This window comes from Pipistrellus hanaki (assembly GCF_964339955.1).
Source record: "Pipistrellus hanaki genome assembly, chromosome: 14".
Taxonomy (NCBI): Eukaryota; Metazoa; Chordata; class Mammalia; order Chiroptera; family Vespertilionidae; genus Pipistrellus; species Pipistrellus hanaki.
The window spans coordinates 36,306,657-36,322,662 of NC_140516.1; the positions used below are offsets into that span (position 1 = coordinate 36,306,657).

At 48.5% G+C, this 16,006-nt stretch overlaps 1 protein-coding gene across 2 annotated transcripts in view; it reads right to left on the reverse strand.

Annotated features, from left to right (window-relative positions):
* Nucleotides 1–16,006, reverse strand: part of CRTAC1 (cartilage acidic protein 1) — a 134,933-nt gene that overhangs the window by 47,350 nt on the left and 71,577 nt on the right. For both annotated transcript variants that reach the window (XM_084904086.1, XM_084904085.1), the window contains exon 3: nucleotides 3,174–3,370. In XM_084904086.1, the coding sequence (XP_084760212.1) occupies nucleotides 3,174–3,370 (197 nt within the window). The remainder of the gene's footprint in view (nucleotides 1–3,173; nucleotides 3,371–16,006) is intronic.

Sequence of the window (16,006 nt, forward strand, 5' to 3'; positions counted from 1 at the left end):
TCGGCCCTCTTCCAGGCACTCCAGTGCTGACGTTCCGAGGGCTGGCTGAGCGAGAGGACAGGGACTGTCCTGCCACAGGTCCTTCTAATGCTCTGCCACAGCCTAACAGAGCCCCAAGTCATATGCCAGGGCAGGTGGGGGCTGGCTGGGGGCTCCTGGAGAGGATCTCAGGTTACCGCGGTGGGTAGGGTGGCAATGCCAGCTGGACCCTGGGAAGTGCTGACACAGCACAAATGTCCGGAGTCCACACCCCGCCCACTGTCGATGAATCAATTGGATCACTCAACTGAAAAATTAACTCAAACTCACAGACATCCCTCAACCCACAGAAGGTCACGAGGAGGTACACGCCTGAGCCCGAGGCTGCGGGGCACCACCTTCCTCACCCCCCAGCCCTGGGGGCCCAGCCCCAGCCTCTTTGAGGAACACTTGTGCCCTCAAACCCAGGAAGCCCAGGACCTTGGGGGGAAGAGTAGGGAGGACTCCATTTTGCCCGTCTCCCCTACTTTGTCCTCTGTTGGCAAAACCATCTCTCAGGCCTAATGGCTTGTGTCTTGTCTGTTCTTCTGGAGTCACTTATCAAGGTTTAATTGTGCTGTTAGGATGCTCAAGTTCTGGCTGGTCCAGAGGAATGCATAAAATGATCAAGACAGGGGTTTTGCCTTCAAGGAGCTTAGAGTCCAAGGGGTCGGGAGAGGGGAGTCAGGTACCTAGGGAAATATAAGGTCATGTAGGGGACAGAGTGTAAACTTCCTAAAGGCAGGATTTTTCTGTTTCATTCACTGGGGCATTCCCAGTGCCTAGAATAGTGCCTAGCACACAGTAGGTGCTTAATAAGTATTTGGCCAATGAATGAATGCACGCATTCATGAAGGAATGGGGCTACGGTTAGGCTGAGCATGGAACTAAGGTGATTCTGGGATAGTGGCCCCCCTTCTCCAACACACATGGAAATTTGATAACTGAGTCCCATCCCCAGAGGTTTGGATTGGGCTGGACCGGGGTACCCACTGGGCACTGGGACTGACAAAAGCTCCCCAGGGGTTTCTAATGGCCTTGCACCACTGGCTCTAGGATTCACAATGGAAGAGGCTAAGAGAGTGGGAGGGGCTGCTGCTTGAGAGACGCCTGACAGGACCGGTCCCAGGTGCTGTGCTCAGTGAGGAGGGAGGAGAGCCCGTCCCTTCCTCTGGCGTCCTGCCTGCAGAGCCTGTGCTGAGCACCCCTTCCCAGAGTTCCCCCTGTTTCTGTCTCCCTGCTCTCCAGCATCTTCCTGCGGACTCACCCTTTCCTCAGCCATCCCTTGCCGCTGCTCCCCTCCTGACATTGTCCCACATTAAAGGGTTGATCAGCCCATCAATTAATTGTGTCCTAATCCAATCTTGGCTTGGTTGGAGAGAGGGCAGTAAATCCAGCTGGGTAATCATGCCCTGATATTTGTGTAGGGATAATTACTATCTCTCAGGCCTCACTTGGTGGCAAGATGAGATGAAAACCCATAAAACACCACGAGGGGCTGTGGCTCATTGTTTCTTGGCGGCACAAGACTGGCCGTCAGCCAGCCAGCCCTGCCCGCCCCTGCCCCTGGCACCAGCCCCAACCTCATCTCCAACCTCGTCCCCTCCCATTCATGCAACTGGCAGGGCTCAACATGAGAGGCAGTCTAGGATCTGGATCCTGGCTTGGGCTCCACAACCAGCAGGACCATACTATGGGCCCTGGGGACAGCCAGTGTGGGGGTGGGGGAGAGGAAGAGAAGGTGGTTCTCATAGTCAGGCAATCACCTGCCCCCAGGAGGTCAGGACCTTGAATACACAGCTATGAAGCATATGGTATCAGTCAGACCAGCCCCAGAGCCTGCCACCACCTGGAAGAATCCAGTGCACATCTGAACTGGCCTCACAGGGACATACAGTCCTGCATCCTCCAGGAGGACGCCCTGGCCTGGGACTCCCCTGCAGATGTGAGGGCCCCACAGGAGAAGACTTCATCCTAGTGGATCAAGGCAGCCCTAGAGGATGTGAGAGATAGGGGCTGGGAGCCACCTGCAGCCCCAAAACACGGCCCCCCAACTCGAGACATACTGAGTACCTGATACGAGCCAGGCTCTCTGCTAGGCCTTGAAGATACAGGGTTTAGTAAGGCCATAAAGTGTCTTGGTGAAAAGGAAAAAGCTGGAGTCAGACCCCTGGATTTAAGTATTTACAAGTTTGTGAGGCCTTGGGAAAGTCATGTGACCTCTTTGTGCCTCAGTTTCCTCAGCTAAGAAGTGAGTTACACCTGTACCTAACCTAATCAAGCCACTGTGAGGCCTAAGTGAGGTAATTATGAAAGAGTGCTTAGATCATGGCCTGCTTCAGTAGGTGCTATTTAAGGACTTCCTGTTATCATCATTGTTACCATTATTGAGCCTTCTGTGCATCGGTTTCCTTTCTCCCTTCCTTAGGACCTTGCTACTCAAAGTGTGGTCCCTGGACCGTCAGCATCATCACAGCCCAAGCGTATGTGAGCAGGGCAGGGCCTTGGGCCCTACTTGATTGCTGAGTCGGAATCCACATTTACACATCACCCCCAGGTGACCAGGATGGATGCTCTGGGCTAGAAGAGGCTTCGTGAACTCAAGGTCTGTCTTCCTTAAAGTTGTACCCCCATTGCCCAGCACCTCTGGCATGGAGTAGGTGCTCGGCACGAATCTGTGGTGTGAATAAATGAGCTACGCCGAAAGCTGTGGGGCCACTGAAGGATTTCAGAGCATTTTAGAAAGGCCCCCTTGAAACAGCACGGAGGGCAATTACAGGGACCATTTGTTGCTATTGTGGCCACCTGGGTGAGACGTGCTGCGTGGCTGAGCCTGACCAGAGCAGTGGAGAGGGAGCGGGAAGGAGGGGCTCGGAGGACTGGAGGACTGTTCCTACAGGGAGGCCAGAGGACAGCATCTGAAGGTAAGAACCGGGCTTTGGCTCAAGGCCCTCCATCTCCAGGCCCAGGCGCCAGAAGATGAGGGCCAGCTGCAGGCACACGAGGAGAAGGGGCTCTCCTGCGGGGACAGAGCGAGGCCCTGGAGGCAGCGGGGGACGATGTCTAGGGCGGCCCGGGTCCCCAAGGCCCTGCCCCAGTGGTACTGGGAGAAGAAGGTGGAGAGCAGGAGGAGGCCCGATGCGCCACACCCTTACCTGAGAAGGCGTTATTGGTGTTGAGGAAGTAGATCTCCTCCCGGCCATCCCCGTCGATGTCACAGGCTGTGACCCCGATGGCGTTGCCCTGCCGGTCCCGCAGCGCGTAGTAGGGGGAGCTGCGCTTGTCCACGGCGATGTTCACCAGCCGCTTCTGGGCCCGGTCGTACTTCAGAACCAGGTTGGGGCCGTTGTACCTGGAGCGGGGAGGGGAAGGGAACATTGGGGAGCAGCCGTTGGGCCACCTGCCTCCGCCTGACCAGCAAAGGGCTCAGAGTCCTCCCGAAGAGGTCCCTGTGGGCGAGTTCGGCCCAACAGGATTCCTGGGGAGCCCTCAGCAGCTTGCCCTGGGGGTCCCTGGGTGTTGGATGAGTGTCCATGAATCAGATATGGGCCCCCGGCCAAGTGAGAGTCCACTGGGCCCCAGGGAACACAATAGAAGAGGCAGGGGAGTGGAGGGGAGTGGAAAACCAGTGACAAGCCTTTTACCACAGGCTGCCCTGAAGAAAACAAGAACCTCCCAGACATTTAGCTTGCCCATTTCAATGTAAAAGCCACTTTCATACTCAGGATCTCATTCCTTTAAATCTAACAACAATTAGGGGAGGGAGGGGAGGAAGGCTGTATAATAAACCCATTTTACAGATGGAGCAACCGGTGAGCTTCATCAGGGAACAAAGGCTCAGGGAAGTTCAGTGCCCTTCCCAAGGTAACACAGCTAATCGGGGTCAGGTGCTGGGGCTAGAACCCGGGCCCTGTCTGCTATCCCAAGAGCCCTGGCGTGACTGAGCCGAGGAGGAGCAGAGGCTTTGTGGGTGAGGTTAGGAATGACTCTCTCCTGACAGAAGCCCCAGCATTTCAACAGTATGTACGAAATTCGCATCTCAGAAGGGAGATTACGAATACATCTAAAGGCATTAGCTGAAACTGCCAGGCTTTAACCAAAAGATTAAAGTTCTCATCAGTCCTCTTCTCCCCTGTTTTACTCCCGCAGCCCCATAGCCCTAGGCACGGTCTTGCCTTAGGGCCTGGGCTCTTGCTTCTCCCTATGCCCAGGATGCTTTTCCTGCAGATCTCCACATGACTGCCCCCTTCCTTCACCTCCTTCAGGCCCTGGCTCAATTGTTGTTTCTTAGTGAGGCCCTCCTGCCCACATTCCTGAAACTTGCAACCACCCCCACCCTGCCCTCCTTATTCCTCCCTCCCACTCCCTTTCCCCATGGCTGTTACCACCAGCTGACCATTGTCTCTTCTTGATTGCCTGTTCCTTCTCTGTCTGATCCCACTGGAATGTCAGCTCCATAAGGGCAGAACTTCCTGTCTGTGTTGTCCCCCGGGGCCTACAACAGAGCCTGGCACACAGAGGTGCTTGATAAATATTTGTTGGGCCGGGACCAGTTTGGCTCAGTGGATAGAGCTTCGGCCTGCGGACTGAAAGGTCCTGGGTTTGATTCCGGTCAAGGGCATATACCTTGGTTGCGGGCACATCCCCAGTAGGGGGTGTGCAAGAGGCAGCTGGTCGATGTTTCTCTCTCATCGATGTTTCTAACTCTCTGTCCCTCTCAATTCCTCTCTGTGTAAAATCAATAAAATATATTAAAAAAAAAATTTGTTGAGTGACTGAATGAGTGAGACCCCAGAGCTCACTGTTAAGTCATAAGGGTTTCGGTGTCCCATGGTTGATCTCTTCCCCTCATGTTTCCACCTGGAGAAAGTGGCATGCCCAAGGTCACCCCCCAGGACAGCACAGCCATGAATGTGTGAAGGCCTCTGACTGCTCCTGGGAAACCAGCTTGCCAGGTTCTCCAAAGGAACCTGGCCAGCCTCCATTCCTGGTCTCCTGCCTTTATTCTAACCAGAGCATGAGCATCCTGAGTTCAGCTGCCAGCCTCTGGATGGTCGGGACAGAGAACACGGAGAGGGCGGGAAGAACTCCCCAAGGTCTTGGAGAGAAATCACTTCTTGCTTTCTTGAAACAGATCCAATTTGGCCCTCTCCTTCATCACCAAGTGCAGAGCCAGTAAAATTTGGGGGATGCTGAGCAACTGGCCAGGAGCCTTCTGGCACCCACAGAGTGTGCAAAGGGGAGACAGAGCTCACGGGGGGCTGAGTCAGCACCGGGTGATGGAAGGTCGCACATTAGACGTCTTGACAAAGATTGTCTGAGGGCTGTGTGAAGGACAAGGAATGACCCAGGGGATGCTTCTAGGCAGGAGAGACAGTACCCTCGGGTTCCAGCACTGTCAGCAGCTGGCTCCAGCCCCCAGGGACAGGAAGTGCCTTCTGGGAGCTCAACACTAGTCCCCCAAGCCTCTGGGTCTTCTGTTTGCCACTATCCCTAGTGCTCCTCACAAGACACTCAGTCCCAGGGTTCTGGGCCTCATTAAAAGCACTTTCATAAGCATTGTCTCACCCGAACCCCACATAATCCCAGAAAGAAGGTAGGGAAGGCATTTTTATAGAAAAAGAAACAGAGTCAGAGAGGCCATGTGAGCTGTCCAAGGTTACACAGCTCACACGGCAGTGCTGGGCCTCTAACCATCTCCACGGTCTAAATTCTATGTTCTCTCCATGTTGCCTATGATGACAACACTCTTAGTCCTCTGCATTTTAAAACATGTATTTCTGAGGGGAAGGGGGAGGGAGGGAGGGAGGGAGAGAGAGAGAGAGAGAGGGAGGGAGGGAGGGAGGGAGGGAGGGAGGGAGGGAGGGAGGGAGAGGGAGGGAGGAAGGGAGAGAAAGAGGGAGAGAGAGAGAGAAATATCTATGAGAGAATCATTGATCAGCTGCCTCCTGCATGGCCTCTCACTGGGGATCAAGCCTACAACCCTGGTATGTGCCCTTGACCAGAATCGAACCCGGAACCCTTCAGTCCACAGGCTGATACTCTATCCACTGAGCCAAACCAGCTAGGGTTGCATTAAAAAAAAATTTTTTTTAATTGATTTTAGAGAGAAAGGGAGAGGTAGAGAGAGATACAAACATCACTGATGATAGAGAATCATTGATCAACAGCCTCTCACACTCCCAACTAGGGATTGAGCCCACAACCCAGGCATATGCCCTGATGGGGAACTGAACCATGACCTCCAGGTTCATAGGTCAGCGCTCAACCACTGAGCCACATTGGTCGGGCAATTCTCTGCATGTTTAAATTTTTTTCTGACCGCCTCCCCCAGAATAGTGATGGTGAGAAATGCCTGAGGATTTCATGTAAACAGTGGCGATAATAACCCTATATTTCTACAGCACTTCACTATTTACAAAGAACCTTCTCATCCTTGATCTCATTTGTTTCTCGCAGATCTTGACGCTGCCAGAGATTAGTTTTGTGACTTTGGCTGGTCAGAAACTCATGTTCTGGGCTTCTCTTCCACAAAACAAGAGATTTGGACTAAGTCAGAGAGTCACAAAAAGGATGTCAGATCCCACACCGATAGGCCTGGGGAGCTGGATGTACGGTATGTGAGATTTCATGCTTCTTCTCTGTGACACCTGCCAGAGATTGTGGGGCAATTCTAGAAGTTCGGGAGGCTTCGAAGCTCAGTGAAATGGGGTTGGGCAGTGGGACAGGGTCCATACTCTTAAGAAGCAGATGGGACTTCTTCATCTCCAAGGCTGGGCCAGCAGGCAGAAGTGATGGCTTGGAGGCAATTGGGAAGTCTGTTTGAGAGGTACCAGCAGGGCACAACTCACAGTTATGTGAGTGCCATCCAATGTTGGTGCCAGCCTGCTGGGACAGGAATGCTATGGGCACGGAGGGGCCTGGGGGTTGGGTCCAGAGCAGCCTGGGTATGGGCTTCTGGCCCTGCCACTTTCTGGTGCTGACCTCGAGCTTGATACTTATTTCTCTAAGCGTCAGCTTCCTCATTACTTCTACTACATCTATTGCTACATAACTCACAGGATGGCTGTGAGGATAAGAGTGTGTGACAACACTTGGTAAACTGTGAAGAGTTACACAGTTGTATGTTCTCATCATTATTACAAAAACAACCAAAGCACAATCTCGAGAACTCTCCAGTGATCATTTTGAGTTTCCTAACACAATCTAGTATTTCTCTCTCAAAAACATCCCACCCTGATTGCTCATCCTCTGTGAGTGTATTTCTTTATTGCCTTTTATAACTTAAGTTCTCAGAGTTGTCTTTACAACAGGCTGTCTCCAGAGTCTCTCTACCCATTTACCCCACCCCAATCCACCCCACTCCCCCGTTCTAGCTGAACCACTCTTGTTACTGTCATTGGGAGCTTTTCTGTGGCCATGTCCAAGGACCACAATCTCCCTTAGTCTCCGCCACAGCACCTCTCTCTTAAAACACTGTTCTCTTGCCCCTGAGGTTGCCACCCTCCTCTGGTTTTCCTTCTCTCTCCCTGCTTCCCTCTCCTTTTCCCATGTAGGTCTTCCTCCTCTCTCTGCCCTCTTGATGTTGGATTCCCCAGGCTTGGTCCTGAGTCCCCTTTTCCCCTCCCTGTCCCCTTTCACTAGGGGATAATATTCGTTCTCAAGACTGACAACTCCCAAATTTATATCTCCTACCCAAATCCCCAGTCCAAGCTCAGACTCATATATCTGACTGCCTATCTGACATCTCTCCTTGCACCTGCACAGTCATCTCTGATGGAACTATCGATCACTCAGCCCCCCTGCCCTGCAATGCACAACCAGGTACTGAAGCCAGAACCCTGGTGCCAGCCTTGGTTTTCCCACCCCCTTGTCTTCATATCTAATTCATCAGCCAATTCTGCCATTTCTACCTCTTCAGATCTTTCAGATCGTTCTCCTTTTTCTTCCCCAACTGCCACCATCTCTGAAGAGGCTTCTTTTTCTCTCTCATCAATCTAATCCCCCATACCATAGCCATAGTCATCTTTTTAACACACAAATTGGGCCAGCCACTCTCCTGCCTTAAACCCTTTGGTGGCTCCCCATTATGTTGGAATGGAACCCAGACCCCTTATCATGCCTGGACTGGGAGTCCAGGTTGGTTGGTTGCCCGCGTTGCTGACCTCCTCCAGCCACACTGACCCCGGCCCCCGGCCTCTCACAGAACTGCTCCCTCTGACAAGGTCAATCTCAGCACTTCCTTCTGGCTTCTTCTCATCCTTTATGCCTCACCATCAAAAGCAGCTCAGAATAGTCTTCTCCTTGGGCACATGTGTCAAACACAAGGCCCGCGGGCCAAATCCAGCCCGCCAGGCCTTGCAATGTGGCCCGCACCGCGCTGTCATCACTGCACTCTGCTGTTAGTTTATGACATTGTCAGTTTATGACTGTTCAGTAAACCATTCGGCCCGCGATTTAGGCTGGATTTTAGATTTTGGCCCCTTCTCTGATTGAGTTCGACACCCCTATCCTTGGGGTATTCACTGTCCCACTCTTGTTTGGTTACCTATGTATTGCCCATGTCTCCCAGTAAACAATAAGCTTCATGAGGGCAGGGTCTTGTGTTTGCTTTGTTCATTGCAATATTCTCATTATCCAATGCATAACGCGTGCTCCATAAATACTTGTAGAGTGAACAGAAGAGAAATATCCTATAGGTACCAGTTCACACGGGGTGGATGAGCAAAAGGCTGACTGAGCCAACAGTCTCTTGATTGGCGTTTGGCCCTAGACTTTTATTGTTCCCCAAAGATATACATATTGACAGAGAGGAGGCCAAGACCTGGTGTCCTGGATAAGAGAAAGAATAAAAAAATTTTTATAGATACAGAGAATCAACCTTCTTTTTCTGTTCAGAATCATTGACCCATGTGAAAAAATAATCTTAGTTACATAAAGAGAAGCCAGGTAATAGGGTGTAATAATTATTGGGTACCATATGTTTGATACTATGCTAAGTATTATGCATGAATAAAATTTTTTAAATTTGAAAGATATATAAATTATGCTATTTTGAAAAGTAAAAATAGGACACTTTTTTCATTTAAAAAGGAAAAGAATGAAAAATATATAGCTATTCAACATTATAGTCAGGAGAGAGAGGCAGGGCAGAAAGAAGAAACAGATATATGTATACACAAAGAATGAAAGATAGAGACACATAAAATAAAGTGGAAATTGAATAAACCCTGAGCAGAGAGAGAAAAATACATGCAGAAACAGACAGACTGGCTCATACAGACAAAGAGACACGGAAAAGGGGACATGCAGACCCGGAGAGGCCTCTGGGAATATCAACAGGAACCCAAGATATTGTCATAGAGAAACAACCCATCTCTGTGGCCATTTTTAGCATTTCCTCTAAAGCAGTGGTTGGCGAACTGTGGCTCTGTTGACTAATGAGTTTGCCAACCACTGTTATGTGGTTGGCAAATCCATTTGCCTTTACCTCTTTGCACACAACATGCCATAATTGCCTAGTCCTCACAACTTCCAACTACATGGTAACATTTAGTCTAGTAGTGGTCGGCAAACTCATTAGTCAACAGAGCAGCAAACTGCGGCTCGTGAGCCACAGTTTGCCAACCACTGCTCTAAAGGCATAAGGAGGTATTTTATTCTTGATCACTTCAATACCCTTATTTTATAGAGGAAGAAAGTGAGTTTCAGAAAAAAATGACTTTCTGAAAGTCAAATACCTCATCGTTAGACAAAATAAACCAAAGGCAAACTTATCTCTTAGCAGGGATCAACAAATCTGGTCTGCTGCCTATTTTTGTAAATCAAGTTTTATTGGAACACTGATATGTTCATTTATTTGTACATTAAGTATGGCTGCTTTTGCTATACTGTAGAGCTCAGTAGTTATGATAGAATGTATGGACCAAGAGTTGAAAATATTTACCATGTGGCTCTTTGCAGAAAAAGATTTCCTATCCCTGACTTAAAGGGTTATCAGCCTTATATGATAGGTACATTAAAAGTCCCAAGTGATCATCATCAGAACAGAACTCAAAGTTAGAATAGTGTTAGTAAAAATTAGAATAGTGTTAGATACAGAGAGTCAACCTTTTAGTGGGAGTCTGCACTTGGAAACACACCGTTTTTTTGAGACAAGTATTTCAGGGAGAATATAAATTGAATGCAAGGAAGACGTTAGGTCTTAGGATGGAGACTGTGAATCAAAATAATCTGCAGATAAAAGAGAAAAGTTGCTCTACGAAGAGAACAGTGTTCTCTACATGGGGCTTGTCTAAGGCTTAGAAGTAAGAGAGTGAGTTCCTTCCCTCGCAATGAATGAAATGGTTAAAGGGGTGTGGTAGAGAATCCCCACAGAGGGCTGCCATCCTCTCTTTTCTTTGTGGGCACTTCTTACTCCAAGCAGAAAAAGGCAGAATCTATTTTGCCTCCCCTGGAATGAACCTGGACTTGCCTCAATTAGCAGCATATAGAAGTGATGTTGGGCCAGCTCTGGATCTAGCCCCTAAGAGACCTACTTTGTGTTTGGTAAAAGCCAGTCACCGCAATAGAAACTTCACTACCTTGAGATAATCATGCTCTGACACAGCCCAATCTAGCCTCACGGAGAGGCCCTGGGCAAGAGCACCGAGGCACCAGCCCTGGGAGTGAAGACTTTGCCGACAGTTGGATGCAGCTGAGTGATGATACCAGCAGGTGTCATGTGGAGCAGAAGAACAATCCATGTAAATTTGCTCAAATCTTTGACCCACAGAATTGTGAAAAATGGAAAATGCTTTTTAAGCCACTACATTTTTGGAAAAGAAAGTACATAATGATGACCTATGATTTCAGACCTGAGGGGGAAAGAAATTTTACCGTTGGAAAGTAAGAAAAAGTATTGTTCATAAGTCAGTGAAATTCTCTAGGATAGCCATTTGAATTTCCAGTAGGCAGGTCTCCCCAAGGGATGCCTGGATCTGTTGAGTTGATACTTGCATCTCAGAATATCTGAGAATCTGTGCAGAGCCTGAGGGTAGAAAGATAATAAGAAATACAAGAATTCCAGATACCTGTTTTCTTACTCCTCGTACTCGTTCTTCATTCCTTTTTAGCCACATCCACTTCCCATTTTGAATGTACAGCCTTTAATATAGATGATTTTTTGGAGATGTGTTTCATGCTCTTTTTTCTTGGCTTACATATTTAATTCAATGAAAGCCATTAGAGTTAAACAGGACCAGAACACACATGGGAAAGCATTCAAACAAAAGATTCATGTAGCCAAAACCGGTTTGGCTCAGTGGTAGAGCGTCGGTCTGCGGACTGAAGGGTCCCGGGTTCGATTCTGGTCAAGGGCATGTACATTGGTTGCGGGCACATCCCCGGTAGGGGGTGTGCAAGAGGCAGCTGGTCAATGTTTCTCTCTCATTGACGTTTCTAGCTCTCTATCTCTCTCCCTTCCTCTCTGTAAAATATCAATAAAATATATTTTAAAAAAAGAGAGATTCATGTATTGTATCCTAGGATAGGATATATCCAGAGGCCAATTTAAAGGAATGAAAATTTTGGTAATAGGAAGGTTCTAGGTGTAGTGAAAACTCTGGGGGTAGGGATTTTAAAGGGGAATAAATTGGGTAAGTCTGGAAAGGGCATCCATCCCAGAAAACAAACAAACAAACAAACAAACAAACAAATTTGACCTTGTATTAGGTATAAGGATCTAAAGGCATAAGAAATTAACTAGGGTGGAGAAGACCTCACAAATAGACGGACAGGAAGGAGAAAGTAACTTTAAGATGAACAATAAAAACCTTTTGTCCTAAGGGGAGGGTGTTTTTTTAAGAAAGAAATATTTGGCATCAGAAGGTCAGAATAATCTACAGTGATGAGTGTCTGTAAAAACTCCGTGCAGGCTGATTGATTTATAGCTTGTTCTAGAAGAGATCTGTGCTCAGCATGAGCTCTGTGCTCTTGGAATTTCTTATATGTTGTTAAGCATGGAAGCACCAGAAGGAAGCACCCAGATGACCATTTTGCCATTCTATTCCCCACCATACTTGGACAGTGCCAGAAAAAAACAGGTTCTCTGGTCGTGATGCTGATGCTGATGATGATAAAGACCATGACTCCATTCCTCAATAAACATGTTTATCTCAGTAAACGAGGAAGACCAGGAGGCAGGAGTTCCATAAAATATCAGAGGAATTCAGGTGACAGATGGAGGCCATGGCAAGCAGGATTATTTCGTTGCAAGTGGCAACCACTCCACCTGCACTAGTTGAATAATTTATTGGCTCATATGTCCACATGACCAGACAATCAAGGGTATAAGAAGGCTTCTGGGTATAGAGAGATTGGAACCAAGGTTCTGACCAGAAGGTTTCAGGACCTCATTTCTCTTCCCCTCTTCCTCTTTTCTCTGTCTCTTGACCTCATCATCCCACACCATTCTGCGTCTCAAGGCTTGACCTGTGTGAACACTCACAGCCTCATACTTCAGCTTCAGCAAAGTGGAGATACTATCTTTCCTCAGTTCCAATGGGAAAAAACTCCAGGGAAGGGCTATGCTTGGCCCAGGTTGGGTCAAGTGTCCATCCTCAGAGCTGGGAGTCTATGATTGACAGCCTTCAACTAGTACCAAACCTAGTGAAAGCAGCATCTCAGGAACCACATGTTTTCAGGAAGAGATGAGGAATGTTTCTCTAGATTAGGGGTGTCGAACTCAATCAGAGAAGGGGCCAAAATCTAAAATCCAGCCTAAATCGCGGGCCGAATGGTTTACTGAACAGTCATAAACTGACAATGCCATAAACTGACAGCGGAGTGCAGTGATGACAGCGCGGTGCGGGACACATTGCAAGGCCTGGCGGGCTGGATTTGGCCCGCGGGCCTTGTGTTTGACACATGTGCTCTAGATAGACATTCATCTGGGTCTGCACCTTCTGGAGACAAACTTGCCGGGACCTACTGATGACTCCTTGGAACCACCGAGTCCCTGTGTCCTGGAGATACATCTCAAGATCCTCCCATCCCCCTTTCTGAGCCCCAGAAAGAAGTAAACACAGAAAATGGATGCACAAGGGTCCTTGGCCTCCTTCCGGCTCCTGAAGCCTCTGTTCTAGGCAGCATTGCTGGCTGAGGGAGGCAGGAGGGCACTAAGAGTTGGCAGCGACAAGCCCGATGTGGGACATGCGGGGACACAAGGTGAGCTCTGGCCGAACTCTGTGATCAACTCTCCACGGACTCAGGCAAATCACTGCTTGGCCACCGAACACTTTAAATCTCTATCCAAACTTTCTTCCTTCATGCTATCACTATCTAGAAGCTTTAGCTAAAAAGCCATTGGTCTTTCTCTCTTTTGTTTGCAGAAGTGGGCCAGTTTAGTGGGACAAATAGCCAATGGATACTTCAGTCTTCTTTAAGAGTAAAAAAGATAAACCGATCATTCTCCACTGAGTTCATTCTACCCTCTGGAATCCTATTTCCAGTCTGGGCACACTGTATGGCACAGGATGTAATTCTCCACTCACAGACCCTCCAGCCTAATGTGGCAAATAACGAGTGTCCCCAATCCCAGATTTTCAGGAGAGGGATAGGTGATCACTTCTCCGGGGGTGAAGTTTTTGTGGAAAAAAAAAAAAAAGGTGCATTTGATCTAGAACTTGAAGGATGCTTAGGACTTTAATAGAAGATATAGGAATTAGAATTTACGAAAGAAAAATCGTGAGCTATGAAGCAGATCAGGGAACAGAAAAATATGCTTAGGGAGGAGAGGGTAGACTAGGTGGAGAGTCCAGAGACGAGTGTTGGACAAAAGTGGAAATGAGTGGAAGGTGGACTGGAAAGTACATGGCACCCAAGGCTGTGGAAGATGTGGCATGTAAACCAGGACTTTAGAGTTTATCTGGTAGGAAATGAGGAGCCACTGAAGGATTCTGAACAGGTACACCATTTTATCAAAGTACTGTTTTGGAGAGCATTGTCTGGTGGCTGTGTGGTGAGAGAATTGAAACAACAGTGCAGAAGAATGAACATTTCTCTGAACTTTTCCAAACACTTCTAACCTAATTTGAGCAGGTTTATGTTCCTTGCAATCCTATGACTTCTAAAACCGGGCAAAGTCAAGAATATACAGAAATCAGGAAAGCAAGGGTTAAAAAAAAAAAAAAAAAAAAGGCATGGCCAGCAGTGCTTTCCAGAGATTAAAAAAAAAAAAAAAAAAAAAAAAAAAAAAAAAAAAAAAAGTGAAACAAGCACATGGAGTTGGTCATTTGGAAGCCACTGATGACCAATAAGAAAGCTGTTTCCTTACAGAGGAAAAAAGAACTAGATTGAGGGCATAAGATAAGGGATGCACAAGTGTAGATGACTCAGTGAGAATAAGAAGGGCTCAGGAAGGCCTAGGTCTAGGATACTGGCCCTGGGACACAGAGTTAAGTGATGGTTTCATCAAGCTCTGGGGCCTGTGCATGTTTGTGAGAAAGAGGAAAAGACCCAGGAGGGCAGTGGATTTGGAGTTTACCTAGGCAAGATGTGTAAAAGGTGGAGGGGAACAGCATGGAACCTACCAGCAGATGGGTTAGGCTTGAAGTCAAGAGAAGAGGAGAGGAAGCCAGGATAGGGTCAGAAGCCAGGATGAGGTGGAAGACAGTGACTAGAAAGTTGATGCCCAGAGACCTTGGTCTGCTCATAGGAAATAAGAGGTGAGGTTCTAGGCTGAGAGGAGGGCACAGAAGTCACAGCTTGAGGAATGAGGAAGTTGGAATAGCAACAGAGGGGCTAATACATGGCCCCTTTCCCTGGTATAAATGGGGCATGCAGGGCGCACACCATGAGACTGAATTTGGGAGATGCAGAGGGCAGGCGGTGGAACAGGATTAGTCTTACAGGTTGCACAGAAGATACAGGAATGAAGCAATCACAGTAGGGAGGCCGGAACAGGGCCTGGGGAGTCAACATGGGCCAGAGGACACAGGGTAAGGTGGAGTGGAGGCAGGGCTGCCTCAGGGAGCCGAGTTCAGGGTGGGAGCAGGTGAGGGCAGGCGTTCAGGGCCTCAGATCTGAAATGGGAGCTGCCTGCTCTTGGCCCTGGAGAGTGGCTGAGTAAAGGACGTGGGAGCATCTACTCTTGGGAGGGAGGCAGATCCTGTGGGGGCAACACAGCGCAGCAGAAAGTGCCCTGGTCTTGGAGTTAGAACTGAAAGGCTGAGAGGAAGTAGAGCTCCGTGGTGAGGAAGTTAGCTCAGGAGTCAAGGGCAGACCCCTCCTCTGCAACTCTCCAGCTGTGTAGGTTCTCTTGGACAAGTCACCCAGCTTTTCCAAGCCTCAGTTTCCTGATATCAGCTCCCCTGCCATAGCGTTTTGCTGAGAATTAAGGTAATTCCTATAAAGTCATTAATACAGTACCGGGCACAGAGAAAACACTCAATAAGCACTAGTTAGTATGTCTGTCTTCTCCCCTATACACTCAGTCAATGGAAACTCGATAAATATTTTTGAAAGAATGAGTTATTATGATTATTACCTGTGTAGCCTTGAGCACAGGAGACTGTGAGCTTTATGGAGTCCTGGGCTATATTTTATTATTCTAGCTCCTAACACAACGTTTGATAAAGGAACCTGATTACACTCACTAGAATTCAGTTTCCTCATCTATAAAGTGGGGCTAATAGTATTTGCTCTACCTCAAGGTCAAATGAGATAACGCATGCAAACCGTGACAAAGCAGTAGGTTTTGCATGCATGAATATACATTTACACATGCGCACGCGCGTGCCCACACGATATACGACTGCTGTCGGCAGCAGAGGCAGTGCCTGCCCCCATTCCCCCCAGGGAGCCCAAGCTCTTCTACCCCATTTGACAGGAGCTGAATGATAGGCCTGTTGAGCTGCAGGAATGCCCTGTGAAAGGAAGATGCGTGGAGTTTGTTGAGGGCCTCATCAGAGGCGGCTGTGGTTTTCTCCAGCAGGGAAGAAGTCTGGGG